Source organism: Myxocyprinus asiaticus, chromosome 39 (genome assembly GCF_019703515.2).
Source record: "Myxocyprinus asiaticus isolate MX2 ecotype Aquarium Trade chromosome 39, UBuf_Myxa_2, whole genome shotgun sequence".
NCBI classification, from domain to species: domain Eukaryota; kingdom Metazoa; phylum Chordata; class Actinopteri; order Cypriniformes; family Catostomidae; genus Myxocyprinus; species Myxocyprinus asiaticus.
Genome location: NC_059382.1, coordinates 16070667 through 16085120, shown reverse-complemented (window position 1 = coordinate 16085120; position 14454 = coordinate 16070667). Strand labels below are relative to the sequence as shown.

The following is a 14454-nucleotide window of genomic DNA, read 5'->3' as shown; positions in this document are numbered from 1 at the left end:
ATGTTGAGATCGACAGATTAAAGAGGTCCTTCAATAATCCCAGCAATATGTCAACATATTTGCACGCCGACCTATTCGGCACATGCCTAGAGCATTAATTAGCTAAAATGTGTTAATTGTGATTAAAGGACCATTTCCATAGCACGCAAAGAATGAGCAGAGTACATTCATTAACCGTGACAGCTACTGTGAGCATTTATTCAACCACTGACTTAAAAAGACCAGCGACAATATCCTGCCAGGTTCACTGTGGACTGTCCTCTGAGGGTGAAAGAAAAGTTAATTTCACTGAAAACCTGTTGTCTGCACACTTTAAAGGATAAATTGTTATTTTGTTTCAGTTTAAATTACTCAGAGTGTCAGACACAATCTAGTGGTGAGGGAAAACGGATACGATTAAGCAATATCACTTCTATTTAGACCAACAGCAAGATTGTGCGTGATATAACAGTTTAATAAACACTAAATAATACTGAATAACTTACGTTTCAGACAAATCATCGAGCACAAATCTGCTCTCTATACCGCTCTTAATAATCTAGTGGTGTTTCGTTTGTAAACAAATCACCAGTTTTAATTAATCTTTTAAGTGAACGAATAACTCGAATAGTTTACTTCCATTGTGGCAGTCATGAACCAATTACGTGTTTTGTCACTGATTCAATGACTAACTCAAAACATAAAAGGAGCTTGTTTGTCGCCACCTACTGGCGTAAAATGTAATCTCCATAAATGGTCACTGGACGAATCTAATTTGTGAACGAATTCAAAAGACTGGGAATAATCAAAATGCCCATCCACTTTTTGGAAAGCTGCGAATGCAGACAAACAGAGTGACCACGTTTACATGCACTTTAGAAAACAGTTTATTCCAGGATTTGTGCAGGAAGCGGATTTCTGAACTTCATGTAAACAAGAACACAAATTTTCTTATACCATTTAAGGGATTAAGAGAAAGCGAATAAACACAACTGGGTTTCTCCCGGAGAACGCAGCTTATTGTGGCCATGTAAATGCATAAGTGCCGCTGTTACAATTTACTGAAGAGTGAGCATTTGCGTGAACAGACCAGATAACAAATAAACAGTCATAGGATGGAGCCCAACAACAATTCAACACAGCGGAAAGAATTCAACAATTCTAGCAGTACAGTGGGAAAAGCATATACACTGAACTATACCCATTTCTACAAACAAATGTAAAATATTGAATGTCCCTCATGTTCGTATATATATGCGCTCCTACGTTGCAGAAATCCCAGAGTTTTATGTTAGAGGGAAATCCCACTACTGCGGTGCAATTCCGCTGCAGGTCGCGATGGAAACAAACACAGCAACAACTCTGGAATAACTCGAAATAAAGCCAAGCAACAGAGAATAAAACAGCGAAGTCTTCCTCTGATGCAATGTTTGTTATTTTCACAAGGGCTGCAGGAAAATCACATTGCTGTGAAGAAAGCTGCTAAAATAGTATACAGCAAGTAAACGCATACACCGATTTCGAGCCTTAATACAAATAGTAATACAAATAGTAAATACAACTTGATACAAATAGTTAAGTGTCCTAGTGCTGTTATCCTAAACATCGGCACTTTTGCCAATACATTTCGAGGACCTGAACTGTTGTATAAGAGAGAATGAGTGTGGTTTACAATCTTTCTTTGCTAAAAGGATCATTTACACTTGCAGAAAAGTGACCACAAAGTGTCGCTTTGGATTTGCATACATACTAAAGAATGAGAACAGCCAACTAAAGGCTCACGACTATGAGCTTGACACAGTAATTATAATGAGAACTCTGTGCTTCCTCTAATGGTGTATGTGTGTGAATAAGAATTAATAGAGCTGTACTCACCTTTCATCCAGGTCAGTGAAAAGGACATAACCTCACACATCCTGCATACAAAGATTTGCAGAGGCTTCACACTACTGACAGACTTAAAGTTTATGTAGATATATCAGACAAATATTATAATGCTAATTTTACTGACTGGTTTATTGAACATACAGTTTGGTACAGGTCCTACAGAAGCACATCCACTGAAATAGACCAACTGGACCAAATACCACAATTACATATTTTGCCAAGACGCCCTTTTTTTTTTTTGTTTTTTTTTTGCTTGCCATTTGCACAATTGTCCATTGTGAAACATCGAATATTAACCTTACATGTTGAACATCTTTTTAAAATACAAATATACTTTAATCACACACCATCTGAGAATATAGATTTTAGACAAGTAAATATACATTTTGATAAGGCTGAAAACATTTTCATATACAGTATATTGAAAATTCATAAGCAGCACTGCTCCACATTGTGTAATAACACAAATAAAAATAAAAATAAATTGTGTGCGTCTATAAAATCTCCAAGTTCGTAGTTCCACTGACACAAATTACAGGCTCATTTTATAACTTTAAATATCAGATAATCCTTATCGGGAAACCATGATCTCTGAATTGCAAATATGTACAATAAATACAAAAATCTCCAAACAATCTCTCACCTTTTGAAATATGCACACACTTGCATAAGTACATGCACACACATAAAAACAGACTCACACAGACCAAAACACTCATGCTCTATTTCACACACTCTTAGGGTACTATAAACATTTACATTTACTGTAAATATACAAGAAAAAAAAATAATAATTGTAATAGACAGCCCCATACAAAATACCAAAAATCAGTAACTACCAGGAATAGGCAAGCATGATTTTACAAGAACTATGGACTATAGACACATTCAGGTTGAGTCATTGTAATTTCAGATGCCAGCATTGTAAAGGCCAGGTCATACAGTGGGCCTGACTTATGTTCTTTGTTCAAACACAGAAGTTGTAGATTTTTTGTAACACTAGGTTTTCCTCAAGTATAGAATAAGATACTAATATAGTACAGTATGTTCTTCAACAAGACCATCATCCTCAGTGTGAGATGAATTGACATGTAAACAATATCAATGCCAGTTTACATAAAGGTGCGTTCACACTGTATCCAACTGTATCATGAGGCTAATCACTGTCTGCGTTCTCATTGGTAGTTGCCACATTGCATCATTCAGTATTTACGTGAACTTTAAAAGTTTGATTTCTGTCCGACTAAATCAATAATTAATCTTTTTGTCATGTCATGTAAACACGTACCAGTCCAATTTTTAAGTTGGACTAACAGTCCAAGATAATGTGATTGTAGCTCGACTTCGTAAAACTGGCCTCTGCGCTGTAATCTGCGCATAATCTGAAAGACAATGACGTGTATTTAACCCACCCTATTTGCAGTCTGTCCTTTAAGTAATTGATTACGCATTGTGTGATGTATACTTAGACAAATGAAAACTGCAGCGTGATCAAGCAAAAACCTGCCATAGCTCAATTATAACTGGGCATGCAAATGTACTGATTGAAAAATTGAATTTCAATTGAACTCCAATTTTGTTCCTCAGCATCCTGACAATGCTGCAAAAAAAAAATTGCTAACTCTCACTGAAAATGAATGACTTCTATCACTGCAAAACACTGTCAGTGTGAATGGCCCTTTAAAGGGCAGTTCACCCAAAAATTATAATTCTCTAATCATTTACTCCTTCATGTCATCTCAAACTCACATGAATTTCTTTCATCTGTGGAACACAAACAAAGATTTCTGAAATTATGTTTTCTTCCATACAATATAAGTCAATGGGGTGCAAAATCTTAAATCTCCAAAAAGGCAGCATAAAAGTAATCCATGCGACTCGAGTGGTTTAATCCATGTCAACTGAAGCGATATGATAACTTTGGGAGGAAAACAAAGCAAAAATTCAGTCCTTATTTACCAAAAATCTTCAGTTCCGCCCAGCTCTCCTAGGCACATTCATGAGAGAAGCTCGTTCACATGTCCTCACGCTTGACACATGCACGTTTGCATGATCTTGCTGGGCAGAAGAGCTTTTTCTTTGTTTCTCATCCAAAGCTATTATATCGATTAGAGGACATGGATTAAACCACTCGAGTATGGATTACTTTTATGCTGCCTTTAAGATCTTTTTGGAGCTTGAAAATGTTGGACCCCATTGATAAAACACCTCATCCATTTTTCAAAATATCTTACTGTGAGTTCAACAGGAGAGAGAAAGTCATACAAGTTTGAGATGGCACGAGGGTCAGTGAATAATGGAAGAATTTTCATTTGGGTGAACAATTCCTTTAAGGTGTCATACTGATAAACTGATTAACATTATGACACAGTCACTTAAAACCATAACAATACAAATTTTAAATGGTAGTTTGGCCTGCAAAAACGTGCACTGCTGTAATAAGTTATTGCCACACGCAGATACATCAAAATATACTCAATTCATCACAGTGCCATTTATATTTACAACATGAGTGCACAAGAAAAACCACTGAGTGTTGTAAATATGCTTTTGCAGTTATTCCCATGGCTGCTCTTCTGCAGTGTACTAGAGACCAATAAGTTGTAATGTGACCCAGCAGACAAGTGTGCGGAGTGCAGAACAGGGCCTTCGCTGTCAAGATTCCGTTCTGGCTGAATGGCTGAACAGAGACAGTGGTGACAGAGATCAGGCCAGGTTGCCACACCGGCACAAAAGGTTAATGTACAGTTTGCAAGTCCGTCTGGCCACAAGCGGCCTGCAGACAACCGCCCACAGAGTAGACAAATGCCTGCAATATTAAAACAGAGGGATTATTGCAGGAGTCAGCATTGCCACCTGTCCAAGCAGCAGGTTACTCTGCCTTTTGTTTCTACTGTGCGTATTGCTTAGATGCTTGAGGAAATTTGATGTTTTCTCCTAGGATCTTACCCGATATCCTCTTCCTCCTGATGGGGGGTGATACGCCTTAGAATGACACCCCATTGTGTCAGAAATCTTTAGATGCAGAAGGCATATAAAATGCTAAATAAACCAGTAAGAAGCTCCCAGCATATGGGATGCTTATATTTAAAGAGTATCACAGTTAGTTCAAAAAAGCCTGATGAAATTGAATTTGGAAACAAGACTGTAAATTCTCTTCTGTTCCTGCTGTTCAACAAACAGAGTTCATGCATCAGTAGTCAAGGTTTATATGCTGTGTCAGATCCATGTGGAGCAAAGGGCCGTTTACTGAGGAGTTTTTATCAGCTCAGGCAAGATGCATCTTATTATGTAGTGCAATATAACTAGAGAGCTGAGAGGAGTAGGGGTTGAGGAAGTAGGAAAAGAAGGGAGGAGATTGTGAATTAAAGGAATAGTTAAACCAAAAATGAAAATTCTGTAATCATTTACTCACCCTCATGTTGCTGCAAACCCGTATTACTTCAGTGGAACACAAAAGGAGATTTTAGGCATAATGTTAGGACCTGACAGTCCAGTCACCATTCACTTTCATTACATGGTAAAAATATGCAGTGAAAGTGAATAGTGACTGAGTATAAAATTCTGCCTAAAATCATCTTTTTGTGTATCGTGGAAGAAGGTAAGTGGGGGGGGGGGGCTTGAAATATCCTTTTAATCTGTATTTTTCATCTTGCCTTCCAATCAAAAAATCCTTAAACAAGATACATTTACAAGAAAAGCAAAATTGTGTAAGATAATAAGACTTGTTTTCAGAGTATATACTGTATGTTGAATTAAAGGGATTGTTCACCCAAAAGATGCAGTGGGGTTGGGGAACAGAAAAAAGTAGGATAGAGATTGTGAATTAAAGGAATATTCCAGGTTCAATACAAGTTAAACTCAATCTACAGCATTTGTGGCATAATGTTGATAACCAAAATAAAAAATAATCACAAAATAATTTTGACATGTCCCCCCTTTTCTTTAAAAAAAGCAACAACAAGGTGAAAGTGAGGCACTTACAATGGAAGTCAATGGGGCCAATTTTTGGAGAGTTTAAAGGCAGAAATGTGAAGCTTATAATCTAATAAAAGCATGCACATTAATTCTTCTGTTATAACTTGTGTATTATTTGAGCCGTTAAGTTTAACGTTTCTTGTTTATATTGACATTATTATAGTTGTTTCAAGGTTTTAGGCTTTACGGTGTTACGTCATCATGGCAACGAAGTTGTAAAATTGGATATAACTTTATATAGAAAAGGTTAGTAAGCAATATATCATGCATATTATTTATGTTTTGTGGTTATACTTTTGAAACAGTGAGTATTTTAACGTTTACGGATTGGCCCCATTCATTTCCATTGTAAGTGAATAATTGTCTTGAGATTTTTGCTTCTTTTATTTTTAAGAATATGAGGGACAAGTCAAAATTTATTTTTGTCGTAATCAACATTATGCCACAAATGCTGTCGATAATTTTAATTGAACCCAGAATATTACTTTAAGGAATGGTTCACACAGCAGTCAGTGGCGATTTTAGGGGGTGGCCTGTGGTGGCCTGGGCCACCCCTGAAATCTCATTGGCCACCCTGTGGCCACCCCAGAACTGATTGGTAGTTCATCATGTTCATCAACACAAGAACGAGAACCAATAGAAACACCTGTCAATCAAAGATGACATCTCAGGTCATTTGTTGATTTAGAGCCACACTGACCCAGGGTCAGTTTTATATTTCTGACCATTATAGTAGTGGTGGGACTGAAGCTGTGTGAGCTGATCTTTGATCAGTGGGGGGAGGGGCAGGCCGCGGGTGGCCAGGCAGGTGCCGCAGGTCGCGGGCAGCGGGCGCCAGGTCTGGAGTATAACGGTCGTTCAGAAGCACGAAGCTGACACGAGTTAGCGTCTACCTCCAACTTCCAATGAGTTGACGACATCGATTTGTGGTCAAAAAGAAAGCTGTTATTTGAGAGGTATGTTCACCTAATCTATCGTTTAATTTATCCCGAATTTCCATGTGAATGTGAAAATATTTTTTCATTGTTACAGTAGCTAGGTTAAAGAGTAAGCTAGACCCTACACTACATTCAGCATGTTATCTTTATATTGACATGAAATATTAAATGCCATGTTTTCTGATTTAATGACGGAGGTGTGTAAAGCGTTTTACAGATGTATATGTTCAATAGCTGAAGTTATATATATGGCTAACCTGTGTGTTTGTGCTGTGACTGTACTTTAAGTCTTTACATGAGTTATTTATGAGCTCTTTATGTGTATTATTGGTCAGTCAGACCAATAAAATCTTCAAAGTTTTTATACCTTATTTGACATTTTAAATATGCAGAGGCAGGGCAAATTGCATTTAAATGCCGCAAATGATTTAACTAACTATTTTATTTAAAGTAATTGAAGCTATCAGAACATGTGGAAAATAAACCTGAGTAGACACTGTAAATAGAGGTTTTTTTTTTTTTTACTGTATTCAGAGCTCAATCTGCAATTTTGGGGTTTCCAGACAGACACCTATAAGCCCTCGTAGCCAATTTCACACACTGATTTGTATCCAATTTAACAATATTTCTGCTGGACAGTGCAGTTATAGCTAATAAATGAATGAATAATTGATTGAATGATTGATTGAACTGCACCTCAATCAGTTATCACCTGTACTTGTATCTTTTTATGATTATACACTATACCTGATGTAATACACAGATTAATTCTCTACAATGAGAATAGCTCTTAAAAATGTGTAACTGACTTTTCCTAAACAATTACTGATTTAAAAATGGATGTTATGTTCAAATAACCAGAGATTCCCAGAAACTGTAATAGGTTGAAATAGAACAGGAATAGAAAACTGTCAAATGTCAAAACAACAGTCTGATATTGAATACAAACAATTCAGTGAATGCTAACATGAGTTTAAGAATTCATTTATTCTACATGTGTAGATGTTGAAGCAATGCGATATTTACACATTTTGATCATGTGCCATTCATAAAGGTTCTCCCGGTATCGCCACCCCACACTAGGTCTGTGCCCCATCTTGGCCACCCCAGTAAAAATGTCCTGGATACGCCACTGACAGCAGTCACACTTAAATGAACACCCACATAAATATCTTTTTCATTATGAAATCAGAGCAAGATACAATCAGTTTCTTAAAGAGGCCCAGGGGCTGTGGCCGGCATCTATCTCATTAGGCAAACATTATTTAGCAATGGGGAAGAGCTGGAGTTGGGGTATGTCTGGGCACTCTATTTGCGGATCACTGGGACCAGCACAAGAGACCTTCAAATGCAACATTTGCATTCAGATTTCTGCAGCGTGAAGGGAGATGAGGCAGCGGGAGGCCCAGTGTCTATTAATAATCCTTCAGCCTTTTCTACAGTCCTAATTATGAATGAACCGGCACTGGAGGGTAGGGGGTACCCTGATTCAGCGGGCTGGTTTAAAAGGATGCTGAGCCACTGTTACTGTCTCTAATCAGTTTTTTATATGTGACTAGTCAAAATCTCTAAATAATTCAGGCAGGTCAAAAAATTATCCCGTAGTGGTTAAGGTCTTTTCAGGGTCTGAATAAAAATTTTGGGTTATGAATTCAGTAATGCTGCGATCAAATTAAAGAATGTTTTAACTGCCATTGGACATGTGATGCAGTGGACTCGTAGTGAGAATATTAGATTTGGACTTGTCGAGCGCCCTTTATTTGTAATTTAAATGTAATTCAAATCCAGACCTTCACCACAATTTGTTTTACAACTAGTATTTGTCTGTCTACCAGATCTCTAAACATCCTTAAAGCAAGATGCATTAAATGAGAAGGACATTTTATTTTTTATTTTATTAGATAATAAGGACTTTTTCTTAATATAAGTTTATTTTTCTTACCCCATTGGCAATGCAGTTTTTTATTTATTTATTTATTTTTTAGCATAAACCTAATTAAATAAATTACATTTTACGAGATTTATGCTTGAGATAAAAAACAATCTGTCAATGGGGTTAGAAAACATATTTTTTTATATATTTTTATATTTCTTGTGCAGTTATGTAGTATAAATTTGGGCTTTGTTCACCTAAGGGGCTGTAGTTCGTTCAGGAGAAAAAATTTCATTTTCTTTCATTCTGCATAAGAAACAAATAAAAAATATAATTAAAAGTTTTGCACCCCCTTAAACGTAAAGCTCACCTGGGCTCTGTTCACCGAGAGATCATTTCCATCTCTTCTCTTTCTGTCACTTTGGTCAAGGAGTGGTGTCGCCACGGTGCATGGAACCCCTTGCCCACATGGCATGGCCTGCTCCTCCTCCACCCCCGTGGTCTTTGTCTGTCTCGGGCTGGCTCTGAGCTCGCTCTGGTTTAGGGTTGGCAGTGATGGGGGGGTCGGGTTGCTGAACTGACATGGTGCGGCGTAGGTGCGTACGCTTGCATAGGAAGTCTGGTTTGGCTGACAGACCAAAAGAGCCTTTCCGCAGCACCATGCGTACCGAGGAGCTCTTCTTGGGTCGGGCCCTGTGACTAAACTGCAGGGAGGAGAGGTGTACCGCGTAGCCCTCACTCAGAAACTGTGGGGGATCACATAGATGGTGAAGAACAGATGTAAAGAAAGACAAAATATGAGAGAAAAAACAATACAGAATTGATCGATTCAGAATTGTTTGAGAATGTATATTATATATATATATATATATATATTTTTTTTTTTTTTTTTTCTCTCCCACCCTTACAATATAATAAAAACAGACATTTATGACCAGTTATTCTTCAAGATGAAAATTTAATGAAAGTCACAGAAGAATCAAAGTAAATTCACCTGGCACTGGTTCTGGTACTTCTTCGAGGGCCGTCCCACTATATATATCTGGTTAGGGCTGAGGCCCAGCATGCTGTAGACAGAAATGTCCTTCATGGAGCCATAGGCGCAGTTGATTTTAATGTGACACTGCCAACATAAGAAAAGGGCAAAGTGTTTCAGACGCCGTTAGGTTTTGCTCTGAAAACACATCAGTTCCTGTGTGACAACTCAAGTGTGAGACAGAGGAAGTGAGTGTGAGAGAGATGGACCAAGATATGAGGAAAAAAGGAGGGACAACGAAATGAGAGTGTGCGTTTTACACATATACTAGCTCTGTTTCAAAAACGTAGTGAGATGCCTATGTAGACTGCATTTTAAGGCATTATAGGCGCACTTCCGACACAATGACTGTTGAGAAATGTAGGCAACTTAATTATGCGGCCTCTTAAATATACCTTCTTTTGGCCAACTTGTAAAGGAACATTGAAAATAGTAGTAATATTAATCAAATAAAAAATAACAGCAATAAAAAGTTCAGTGTAATTAAAATGGTTTATTTTACCCAATATTTGTTTGGGCTATGTATTTTTTAAGCTTCTAAGAGCATTGCCATGTTAGTAACAAGCTAACGCCAAACTCTATTACAATCAATGCACCCTTTCAAATTTCTAGGTTTGGAGTGTGCAAGTAAACTAAACTGATGAACTTTTCTATAACGGTACATAGGAGACCACAGCAAATATAATTTTTGCGTTCCCATTTGCTCCAACAGGAAAATAAACTTTCCAAAAGAGGAAAAAGAGTAGAGAGAGATGGATTTCTGCAATCAAAAGAGGCAATCTACTGTAATAAGGTGGAAATGTATCATAGTTTGTGAAAAAGATCCATTTAATAGCGGTGTTATCTTAGCAACATGCCAACGGCAAAATCTGTTAGAATTAATTGTGAGTCGACACTTCTGTTTGTGTCGACACTATTTGTGTGGCTGCATTGGTAAACTGTTCCAAATCAGTCGCTTATGAGATTCCATTAAACAGCAAATTAGCTTGCTTGGTTTTGGAACAGAGCTACCGTTTACATCTGTATGGACACAGTAGAAAGCAGATTTACCTCTTGCACCAAGTTCCTGAGGAAGATGGTTTTCTGGCGAAGTGGGTCGTGAACCAATCCCTCCGAAAAGAAGATCATTCCCTGGGGGAAGTTGTGTTGAGAGAGCCACGATACAACTCTCTGTTTCTGCATGTCTGGACGGCCAGTGATGTAAATGATCAGGTAACCCAGGTCCTGCCAGTGTCTGCACACAAAACACTGTGATATACCCTCCATCCCATTATGCTCGACAAAAGACATTTGGGGACTGATTATCGGATTCTGCCGATGTCTGGTCCTCCAACAACTGATTGCATTTGACAAAGCAGTAAATTTGCCCAAGGACTGTCTGGGAAACAACCCAAGATTGTCCATTTGTGAATATCAAACCCCATCTGACATCTAATATCAGCACTTTGCTATCTCTCTATTAAATGAAATCCAATTGTGCCTCACCAGCAGACCGGTTCTTTTCAATATTGCTATGGCATCAAATGAAAGCATCGATTCTCTCTCTCTCTCACACACACACACACACACACACACACACACACAAATTTACACAAGAAGCCACACAGGCAAATTGTTACCTGACCACATCCACAGCTCCAGGCCGTACTTTAGGGTCACTGCCCATGATGGAGACGCTAGCGGCAAATGAACCGTCAATGCTAAAGACGACACATTCCATTCCCCGCGGCAACACCGTCAGGAAGGCCTCTGCACACGTCTGGTCTCCCCTGTGAGGAAATAAAGACAGGAATAGCCCTGGTTCTTGGCTGTTTAGAATAGGGAGACAGCTAAATAAAATGGTTGGGCACAGTGAATTGTGTGTGGTGGGTAGTGATATGAATCGTAAGGTATTTAATGATTCCGGTTTTGAATTTATTTAGCAGTAAGAAATACAATTACTGCCCACCGCAATCTGTTGCCAAATGATGAGATCATATAAGAGTTCGACAGAGTAGGTATAACAAATCAGAAATAGGCATGTTTACACAGACTTTTTGAGGCATAACTGCAATCCAATAACTGATCTTAACTATATATTAAATAAAAATTCTTAACAAAGAAAAAATGCTAATTCATTCATTAAAAAAACTTTCAAAACTCATGCATATCTTTAAACTACACATTGACATATGAACAACTAGTCAGTAACTGCACTGCCTGATTGAAGTTTCTCAAGCCACAAGAACAAAATTACATAACACAAAAATTGTTCATGTTTTCATTTAGATTTAAATTTCATTTTAGGTTGGGATTTGAACCCAGGTCCCCTAGCATGCTAAACGAAATTGTTAGTGCTAGACTAACAAATCTGAAACATGCGCAGATGCAGCCCTTTATTTATAATTTATTAATGTATATCACCAATCAGAAACAATAATAACACATAATAAGGACAAATAGCCTAATACTGTACAGTGAAATGTAATTTTCATTATTGTTTATGTGAGGGAATCATGTGGGGAAGAGTAAAAAAAAACTGCATTCAAATTTATCACTTGGCTTACACTAGAATGAAAATCTGGGAGGCCAATGCCCACCCCAGCCCTCCCATAGTGACAGCCATGCTCGAGATGCAGCACGTATCCTGAGATCAATTTAACAGTGAGGAGCTGTTCTCGAGAGTTTTATGAGTGCCACTTTAACACTCTTTGCAGGGTTCCCACTCTTTTCAAGGAACAATTTTCCAGGATATTTCCAGGACATTTTATGTGCCCAAAAAGCATAATATTTAAGCAAAAACGCATGCGTCCATTTAAATCGAGCTTTTATTTTGCCGTTTCTGTGTTTTTTTGACATTCGTTTCTCACCTCCAGATAAGCAGTATGCTCCATGGCCAAGCGGGATTATTAATCCCCATAAAGCTGTGATTCAACTGAGTAAACACATAGTCTGTATGTGCTGTGCACTTCAGAGTGCTCTCTGTCTCTGTCATCTCACACACAAAAGAGCGCACATGATGATCAGCTGAAGTGTTTTCATTGTATGAGCGGCCGTCTCTACACATTCATGTTGAAGCGCACATCACTTGCAGATGATTTATTAATTCAATTAAACCAGAGACTTTTTTAGTTTAATTATCACACTAAGACATATCACAATTTTCATCTGATTAACTGTACATTCAAACATTAACTTTTATCCAAATATGTCATATTCCATGACATTCTGCATTTTATTGCTAATGCCAATTTTATGACTAGATTCCGTGTTTCCATACACTACATGTGGTAACCGTGGTATAAGACGACTATAATCATTGTTTGAATTATTGAAAATTAATTCACATACTGAGGTATTAAGGCAGAATCATCATGCTACCAACCAAGTGTGAATTCATTTGTTAAAAATCAGTAGTACAACGGTCATCATTGTCTAAAATGTATAACTCACAGGGATGCAAACAGGGGTGAAAAAGTTGAGACAATCACTCATCCACAGGTTATTTTTTTTTTAAAGAATAAGCTAAAAGCACCAACTTAAGCTATTTTAATTATTCAAATATAGAAAATTATCTGCTCAATTGTGCAGAATTAGCTGCAAAAATAAAGGGTATTTTGGTGTGGCTTGCTTCAGTTTCACTAACTTGTCCAGTTTCATTATTGATTAGTTGAGTGGCTCCTGGAGATGCCACTAGATGGCGACAAATGAGTGTCTTATGTACAATGAGTGAGTCATTGAATTATTTTGAGATGTTCAAGACCGAAATCTGCCAAGAGACTTAATAGTATTTTAGCATTATAAGAACAAAGCAGATCTATAATATCCGTTAAGATTGTGAACTGCTAAGACTTTTCATCCAAAAAGACAACAATAATAGTTTAATAATAATGAGTATCAATAACGTCCTTACCTTCTCCTTTATTAAAATTTGCACGTCAAATCTACTGACTTGAGTAGAATGTTTAAGAACAAAGAAGATGTGCTGTATCATCTTCCTACAGTATTTAAACTGCTGAGCATGACTTTTATCAGAAAAGACAACAGTAATAGCCTAATAATAATAATTTTGTGCTTCAATAATGTCCTTTCATGATTGTAAAACACATTTCACATTTCGAGGCGTCAACGCTCCACTCAACGCCAGCGTCAAGGAGCAGCCGCAGATGATGGGGTATGGAGGCACATAAAAACCAAATAGCTCTGACACAAGGGGCAGTTCAAACTTAAAACAGTGGAACGATTTAGGAGAAGGGGGAACATGAGGACATTGTCATTGCGTGAGGTGAGAGAAACGGGTCGGTGTAAAGTTAGTTAATATATTAAAAAAATGTAACGCGATGTTTGAGAATCGAATGCAGCTTAATAGCTTAAGCATATCTCAAATATGAAGCACCATACTGTCTTATCAGAGACAGAACGTAAGCAGCAAGATGCATTTTGTAAGATAGTTTTCAATACATGGCAGTTATATTAAATTGATAAAACTCATTCACAGGGGCAGAAGGAGAGAGACCGATATGTATTTTTTTCTTTCTCCAACAGCAGCAAGAGGCATATTAGAAGATGTCCACTACATTGCAAATAAAATAATATGAAGTTCACTTGCATTGCAGAATAAATGCTAATAAAAAGTTATAGCAAACTCATCCCATGTGTCCCTCCTTTACTTTTAATAAAATATGTATGTGGGCCAGTATGTTGGTTCTTTTAACTTTTTAAAGCCAAAATTAATTTTTTTTTTATGTTAAATAACCTTATGACACTTATTTGCTATGCATATC

General features: G+C 37.4%; 1 protein-coding gene across 1 annotated transcript in view; it reads right to left on the bottom strand.

The window, feature by feature from the left end:
• Positions 1-1966: 1966 nt before the first annotated feature.
• Positions 1967-14454, bottom strand: part of LOC127430252 (membrane-associated phosphatidylinositol transfer protein 3-like) — a 162251-nt gene continuing 149763 nt past the window's right edge. The window contains exons 16-20 of the mRNA XM_051679924.1: positions 11311-11460; positions 10742-10925; positions 9650-9778; positions 9026-9401; positions 1967-4675 (exon numbers count right to left, since the gene is read on the bottom strand). Coding sequence (XP_051535884.1) covers positions 9081-9401; positions 9650-9778; positions 10742-10925; positions 11311-11460 — 784 coding nt within the window. The 3' untranslated portion in view covers positions 1967-4675; positions 9026-9080. The remainder of the gene's footprint in view (positions 4676-9025; positions 9402-9649; positions 9779-10741; positions 10926-11310; positions 11461-14454) is intronic.